Raw genomic sequence first — 8,362 nt, 5'->3', positions numbered from 1 at the left:
ACGAACAGAGCAGGGGGGATAGGGAGGTTGTGGCCCTGCCCCCTGTCACACACAGAGCTGCAGGGCGATCAGGGGGTTTGGGCGCTGCCCCCTGTCACGCTGATCCCGGTGCCGGGAGCCTCGCTGCTCCGCTGATCCCGGTGCTGGGAGGCATATTACCCTTTTACTATATAGGATAGAGGCCTGGGGGCTGGCTGGTTTGCCCTGAAGGGTGTCCTGGATCAGGGTGGGGGTCCCCACTGGGGTGCCTGGCCAGCCTGGATGAGGGGATGATGGCTGTTTGCAGCTGGTCACACACCCTTCAGGGTGGGGGTCCCCACTGGGGTGCCTGGCCAGCCTGGATGAGGGGATGATGGCTGTTTGCAGCTGGTCACACACCCTTCAGGGTGGGGGTCCCCACTGGGGTGCCTGGCCAGCCTGGATGAGGGGATGATGGCTGTTTGCAGCTGGTCACACACCCTTCAGGGTGGGGGTCCCCACTGGGGTGCCTGGCCAGCCTGGATGAGGGGATGATGGCTGTTTGCAGCTGGTCACACACCCTTCAGGGTGGGGGTCCCCACTGGGGTGCCTGGCCAGCCTGGATGAGGGGATGATGGCTGTTTGCAGCTGGTCACACCCCCTTCAGGGTGGGGGTCCCCACTGGGGTGCCTGGCCAGCCTGGATGAGGGGATGATGGCTGTTTGCAGCTGGTCACACCCCCTTCAGGGTGGGGGTCCCCACTGGGGTGCCTGGCCAGCCTGGATGAGGGGATGATGGCTGTTTGCAGCTGGTCACACCCCCTTCAGGGTGGGGGTCCCCACTGGGGTGCCTGGCCAGTCTGGGTGAGGGGCTGAGGGCTGCTTTCAGGCTGGCGGTTGTTGACTGAAGCTCCCAACCGCTCCTTTTTTTTCTCTTTTTTTTATTTTATTCTGGGCCAGCTTTAGCTCTGGCTCTAGCTCTGAGGCTTCGTATCTGGTTTGTTTGCCGTTCTATAATCGAAACAATGTATAACTTCAGCTCTGAGATCCCGGCAGGCTGAAAGCTGGTTTCTGGGGTTTTGTTTAGCTTCTTATTTGCAACATAGTACATAGTTGCTTAGAGTTGCAACTCAGAGGCCGGCAAGTGAGGCGGGGAACGTTGGAGTCTGCAGTCACTGGAGCAAGCAAGCCTCATGTTCGCTTCCAGCTGCCTGGCTGCCGGCCGCCATCTTGGCTGACAGTTAATTTGCATAAGGATATGCTGATTAGCCAATGGGAAGGGTAGCGGTCGTACGCCAATTACCATGTTTCTCTTTTATTAGTGTAGATTAGATCTCCTTTGCTAATATGTTGTTGAGGATGTTAGCATGTTTATCAGGAATATTGGCATATAATTTGCTTTCTTTATAGTGTCTTTATGTTGTTTTGAAATTTGGATAATGCTGGTTTCCTAAAATGAGCTTGGGAGTCTTGCTTCCTGTTGAATTTTTTGGAATGGTTTGGGAAGAATAGGTGTTAGTTCTTGCAATACTTGGTAAAACTCACCTGTGAAGCTATATGACACAATGCTTTTTTTTTGTTTGGAGTTTTTTGATCATTGCTTCAGTAATATGTCTACGGTATTTAGACTTTCTGATTTAGTTTTGGAAGATTGATGTTTCTAGGAATTTACTATATCTTGCAGATTCTCAAATTTGTTGGGATATAGTTCATAATATTTTCTTAAAGTGTTTTGTGTTTATTTGCTGTCAGTTGTTACTTTTTCTCTGTCGTTTCTAATTTTATTTATTAGGGTCCTTGCTCTTTCTTTTTATGATGAGTCTGGTAAGGTTTGTCAATCTTTTTTATCTTTCAAAGAACCAACTCTTCATTGATCTTTTGCTGTTGATTTTAACTCTTCCATTTATTTCTGCTCTTTATTATTTTCTTTTTTCTACTCATTTTGGAATCTGTTGGTGTTTTTCTTAATTTCTTTAAGTCTAAAGTTAGATAGTTTATTTGTGATTTTTCTTGTTTCTTGAGATAGGCCTGTAATTTTATAAATTTTTTCTTATGACTACTTTCTCTGTTTCCCATAGATTTTGGGTTGTTATGTGTTAATTTCCAGGTGTTTCAAGGTATCTTTTTATTTTTTCTTTGATCTGATTGTTAACCAAGTCATTGTTTAGTAATGTGTTATTTGCCTCCATATCTTTGTGTGTTTTCATGGTTTTTTTCTTCTGATTGATTTCTATTTTGTTACTACTAAAATTAGAAACGATGTTTTATATTATTTTAATCTTTTAACATTTATTGATACTTGTTTTGTGTCCTAACGTGTGGTCAGTTTTAGAAAATGTCTCGTGCTCTTGTATATTCTGCAGCTTTGGGGTGAAATGCTCTAAAATGTCAATTAAATTTATCTTGTCTAGTGTGTTATTCAGGGCCACTGTTTCCTTTTTGATATCTGTCTCCAAGATTTATCTATTGATGTGAATGGGGTATTAAAATTCTCTACTGTGACTGTATTACTGTCATTCTCTCCTTTTATGTCCATCAAGGCTTGCTTTATATATTTAGGTGCTCCTATGTTGGGTGCATAACTGTTTACAATGGTTATATCTTGGATTGTTTTTTTCATTATTATGTAATGTCCCTTTTTTTGTCTCTCACTATAGTCTTTGCTTTAAAGTCTATTTTGTCAGATTTAAGTATTGCTACTTCTTCCTCTTTTGCATAAAATACCTTATTTTTCTATCAACTTTCGGTGAGTGTGTATTTGTCTTTCATTCTGAGGTGGATCTCTTGTAGACATATATGCATATATACGGATATACATATAATTATAGACTAGAGGCCCAGTGCACAGGGGTGGGACGGTCCCCTCAGCCCAGCCTGCACCCTCTTCAATCGGGCCTAAACCGCCAGTCGGACATCCATCCCTCTCACAATCCTGGACTACTGGCTCCTAATTGCTTACATGCCTGCCTGCCTGGTCGCCCCTAACTGCCCCCCACTGCTTACCTCTTCGACCCCAACTGCCCCCTGCTGCCAGCCAGGTCACCTCTAACTGCCCACCTCCTGCCAGCCTGATCGCCCCCAACTGCCCCCCTGCTAGCCTGGTTGCCCCCAACTGCATCATCCTCCCTGCCCCCCCAGCCTGGTAGCCCCATGCAGCCTGCTGTTCAGACATGTGGTCGCCCCTCATGGCCCCCCCTGCTGACCTAGTCACCCCACTCAGCCTGCTGTTCAGTCATTTGGTCGGCCCTCACTAACCCCCCTGCCGGCCTGGTCGTCCCACGCAGCCTGCTTGTTCAGTCGTTTGGTTGTCCCTCACTAACCCCCCTGCCAGCCTGGTAGGCAGCCATCTTGTGAGGGTGTGAGGGTCAATTTACATATCACCTCTTTATATAGGATAGATACATATCCCATTTAATGATCCTGTGTCTTTTGAATGGAACATTAAGCTATTTACATTTAAAGTGATTATTGGTTGGTACCTTTTTATTGCCATTTTATTGTATCCTCTTCTCCCTTCTTATTCTTCTTTCAGGCCCTTAAACATTTCTTGTAATACTGGTATGGAGGTATCAAACTCCTCCTTTAGCTTTGTCTTGTCTGGGAAGCTCTTTATTTCTCTTTCAATTTTAAACGATAGTCTTGCTGGGTAAATGATAGCCTTGACTGTAGGTCTTTGCCTTTCATCACTTTGAATATTTCTTTTTTTTTAAAAATATATTTTATTGATTTTTTACAGAGAGGAAGGGAGAGAGACAGAGAGTTAGAAACATCGATGAGAGAGAAACATCAATCAGCTGCCTCCTGCACACCTCCTACTGGGGATGTGCCCGCAACCCAGGTACATGCCCTTGACCGGAATCGAACCCGGGACCTTTCAGTCCGCAGGCTGACGCTCTATCCACTGAGCCAAACCGGTTTTGGCTCTTTGAATATTTCTTGCTAATCCCTTCTAGTCTGAACTATTTCTGTTGAGAGAATAGCTGACAGTCTTATGGAAGTTTTCTTGTAGGTAATTAATTGTCTTTCCCTTGTTGCTATAAGATTCTCTCTCTGTCTTTAAGCTTTGTCATTTTAATTATGATTTGTCTTGGTGTAGGCCCTGGGTTCATCTTGTTTAGGATTCTTTGCACTTCCTGCACTTGTGTCCCTTTTTCTTCAACAGATTAGGGAAGTTATTGGTCTTAAAATAGGTTCTCGATTCCTTGTTCTCTCTTTCTTCCTCTCTGTCTCTGTCTTCTTCTTCTTCTGGTACCCCTGTGATGTAGACGTTATATGTCATGTTATCCCAAAGGTTCTATAAATTATCCTCATTTTTAATTTTTTTGTTAATCCTCATCTGAGGATATTTTTTCCATTGCTTTTCAAGGAGAGTGGAGTGGGGGAGAGAGATAGAAAGAAACATTGATGTGAGAGAGACATATCTACTGTCTTCTTCATGTGCCACAACAGGGGGTGGGGAGCGAACCCACAACCAAAGTACAAGCCCTTGGACAGGAATCAAAACTGGGATCCTTTGGTGTGTACAACACTCTAACCACTGAGCACCGTCCAAGGCTGTCCTCATTTTTTAAAATTCTTTATTTTATTGCTGCTCTGAGGTTTTTTTTTTACTTTGCTTTTGAAATTGCTGGTTTGATACTTTGTTTCATCTATTTATTGTTTCTTCCATTATATTCTTCATTTCAGATATTGTACTTATTTCTTATTGGTTTCCTTTTTGGTGTCTTTGTCCTGTTCCATGCTATTGAGCATCATTATAACCATTACTTTGAACTCTACATTTAATAAATTGCATACCTAGATTTTATTTAGTTCTTTTTCTGGAGATTCCTCCTGTTCTGTCATTTGGGGTCTCTTTATTTCCCCATTTTGGCTGTTTCTTTATTTGTTTCTTGTTTTTTGTTTTTTTTTTTTTTTGAGAGAGAGAGATATGGGAGAGAGAGAAACATCGATTTGTTATTCCACTTATTTATGCACTCATTGGTTGATTGTTATATATGCCCTGACTGGGAATTGAACCCGCAGCCTTAGTGTATTGGTGCAATGCTTTAACCAACTGAGTTACCCAGCCAGGACTCTGTTTTTTTCTCTGTATTAGGTAGATCTGCTATGATTTGCAGTCTCTGTAGGGTGGCCTTCTGTAGTAGGTGTCTTGTGGGATCCTGTAGGGTAGTTTCCTTGAGCACCTGAGTTGGGTGCTTCATGAATGTCCCATGTGTGGGTTGTGTGGGCCCCCTTGTTGTAATTGAGTCTTGATTGTTATTGGCCCATTCATGTTTTGGATTAACCCTCAGGCTGGCTGACTGAGGCTCAACCCTAATGAGGGTATAGGAGCTGCTGTGCAGGTGTTTGCCTCAGCAGTTTGTCCTTGCCCAGATTTTCCTTTGGACTTGCAATTTGAGAAGCTTATTGTATCCAGATAGGGTATTGTATGAACGTGGCCATTGGGTGTGTTGTTTCAGGACCTCTTAGGAGGAACTTGGTGCAAATTAATGTCAGATACTGTCTATCACTGGCCTTGGTCAATCTGTTTGGAGCTACAAGTAATCCAAAATTACATTTTGTGGCTACCTCTATTGGGCCTGGGTGCATATGGCAAGCTATGCAGCAAGGCTGGTTTTTACCAGCATTGGTCCTTGGGGCAGCTCAGGAAAAGTCCCAAGGCACTCTGAGATTTGCTTTTGCTTGCTAGCTGCCTGTTAGGCTTAGTCACTGAAATAGCCTCTGGTGGTACTTGAGTTGCACATGATAGGCTCACAGTGCATCACCAGATTAATGCAAGTCTAAACTAGATGCCAGTGTTTAGTGTGAGGCTACTCAGCAAATGTCTGTAGGTATACCATATCTAGCTGTTACCTACTGGGTGCTTATACACCTTGTTTTGGGATGGAGTTACAGAGAGTCATCAGAGTGAGGCCAGCAGAGTTTATGAGGCCCAAACAGAAAATTTGACTATGTTAAGGGAGGGCTCTGCTTTGTTTAAGCTTGTGAGTTGGGAAGATGGGACTAGTGGATCTCCCATGAGGGGACAGTGGTGATCAGGCTTGGGGAAGATAGGAGGTGTGGCCCTGCCCAGAGCCATATAGCTCATTCTGTCCTGATTCTGCCTGGATCTCAGCTGGGCAGAGCCACTAGGTGTGTGTAGGGGTATGCCAGAAGTACAGAGGGGATTGTTCCGGCAATCTCCCTGTTGGGGAAGGGACAGTCAGAGTCATGGGAAAGTAAGGGGAATGGCCCAGTTCCAAAGTCAGACAACTCTGTTACTGACTCCTCACTAGGGGGTTAGCTCTGCAGGGTGGGGAAAGGGGTAGTCCAGAGGACGGGGCTGTTGAATTCCCCCAGGTTGATGCCACTCAGGGGGAGGGGAGGCGCTCCACCAAGAAATATGATTCAGCACAGGGATCCTGGAAGCTCTCCCCCCACCCCCCCCCCCACTCCCGGGGCAGGTGAGCAGCACACCTTCCACACTGCCTCCCCGCGGGCCTCTGCCGGCCCTCTCACCGTTCCCAGCATTCTACAGGGCACCAATCCCAGCGACGTCCACCAGCAGAAATCCTTCTGTGGTCCACAGGCCATCACCATGCGTCAGGCCTCAGCTCTGGCCACAACCTCCCCCACTGCTACAGATGTGGGAACTCCCTCAGTTCCCCGGAAGCTGGCGGCCTCTCACCCTCTGGCCCTCTCTGGCCCTCCACCTGGTTAATCCCACCTTAGCTGTTAGTTATCAGCTTCCCTGACGCCCAGACCGCGTGAGGGGCCCCACCGTGTGCCCCTCAGCCCCGTTATCTCTGTGCCATGGGACAGGGGTTTTCATCAATTTTCTTCACCATCACCCCCCCCCCCCCCCCCCCCCCCCCGAGCAACAAACCCAATTCTCTCATGATGCAATAGTAATTTGCTTCATCCTCCCTCCACAGGAGCCCAGGGTGACTGGCTGCAAACAAGATCTTGTGCATTGGCATTTTAAGAGGCAAAAGTGTCTCTAGCTGACTCTGTTTCTCCCTGGTGGATAGAATCCTCACTTATTTTCACATCCAGATGGGCTGCTCTTTCCAGCTCTGGTGCTGTGGCCTGGGAAGCCTGGCATGATGTTATAGCCCCAGTTTTTCAGGGGGAAGCCCCCTCAGCTGAGATATTTCTCTGGAATTATAGCCACCACCCTTGGGAGTAGGACCATCCATCCCATTGTATATCTCCACCCTTGCTGTCACTCTTGATGTGGTTTCTTCCATAAATCCTTGGTTATAATATTTCAGTTCAGTTGGTTTTTCAGTTGACCAGAAATGGGTCAGAGTAACTGGCACTTACTCTGAAGCCATTTTGGAATCTCCCACATCATTTCATTATTATATACTTGACCTTAAAAGCCTTAAATATATAAATCAATTTTATGCAACTCTAAATTTAGCGCATTAATATTTTTACTTTTCTGTTACAGCATTTTCAGTTAGCGTTGATTGACTGTCATCCCTGTACGTTGTCCAAAGTTGAAAGTAAGTATTTCTAAATACCATAGTTTTATTGTCTTTTTGAGGAATAGACTATGTATAAGACATTTCAAATCATGACCACGAATACCTTTTGTTGGTTTGTAGAAAACAAACCTGAGAGATACAAGACTAACTCACAGACTTTAAGACAATTAGTTGATTTGAATAGTTTGTTTTTTAATAATAATCAATGCGTTACTTGATAACCATAAATAAGTCTAGTTTCTCACAGAACACTAACTCATAGTAGTTGACTCCTTTGTGTTAGATTATTATTAGTAGTTATTGTTATCTAATAGTGTCTGTCTTTTTAAATGGAAAAATTATGTCTTTTTTCTTTCAGTATTTTTTTTCATGGAAGGGAATTGATGGGTTGGGTACCTTGTGCAGTGTTCTTTATTTTGGGTATACAGAATATATATTTATAATGCTGGGAAACTTATAATGAAACAGTATTAAAGCCTTCATACCACAGGCTCAATGAATCAGAATCTTAAAGAGCTAAGCACTGGTAATTTTTTTTTTACTTCCTAGAAAGAAGTTTATCTTTACGTTATTCATTGAGATATATAATAAGAGAGAAGATGTGGGAAAAGAGAAGGAAAGAAGAGAAAAAGTCATTTTGGGATTTATATTAAATGAGAATTTCTGTTTTCTGTGAGAGTCTTTCTAGACAAAACCCATGTAATTAAATATTCTACATATAACTTTATTTTTTTTATTAATCTTCACCCTATGATATTTTCCCCATTTTTATTTATTTATTTAAAAAATATTTTTATTGATTTCAGAGAGGAAGAGAGAGGGAGAGAGACAGAAACATGATGAGAGTGAATCATTGACTTGCTGCCTCCTGCACGCCCCACACTGGGGTTCAAGCCTGCAACCCGGCCAAGTGTCCTTGAGAATCGAACC

At 44.1% G+C, this 8,362-nt stretch overlaps 1 protein-coding gene across 2 annotated transcripts in view; it reads left to right on the top strand.

Annotated features, from left to right (window-relative positions):
* LOC102260650 (histone demethylase UTY-like) overlaps positions 1 to 8,362 on the top strand; it is a 306,332-nt gene that overhangs the window by 160,880 nt on the left and 137,090 nt on the right. For both annotated transcript variants that reach the window (XM_014540262.1, XM_014540257.1), the window contains one exon: positions 7,396 to 7,450. In XM_014540262.1, coding sequence (XP_014395748.1) covers positions 7,396 to 7,450 — 55 coding nt within the window. The remainder of the gene's footprint in view (positions 1 to 7,395; positions 7,451 to 8,362) is intronic.

This window comes from Myotis brandtii, unplaced genomic scaffold (genome assembly GCF_000412655.1).
Source record: "Myotis brandtii unplaced genomic scaffold, ASM41265v1 scaffold1052, whole genome shotgun sequence".
In the NCBI taxonomy this organism is placed as follows: domain Eukaryota; kingdom Metazoa; phylum Chordata; class Mammalia; order Chiroptera; family Vespertilionidae; genus Myotis; species Myotis brandtii.
Note: the sequence above shows the minus strand (reverse complement) of the source record. Positions and strands in the feature narration are given on the sequence as shown.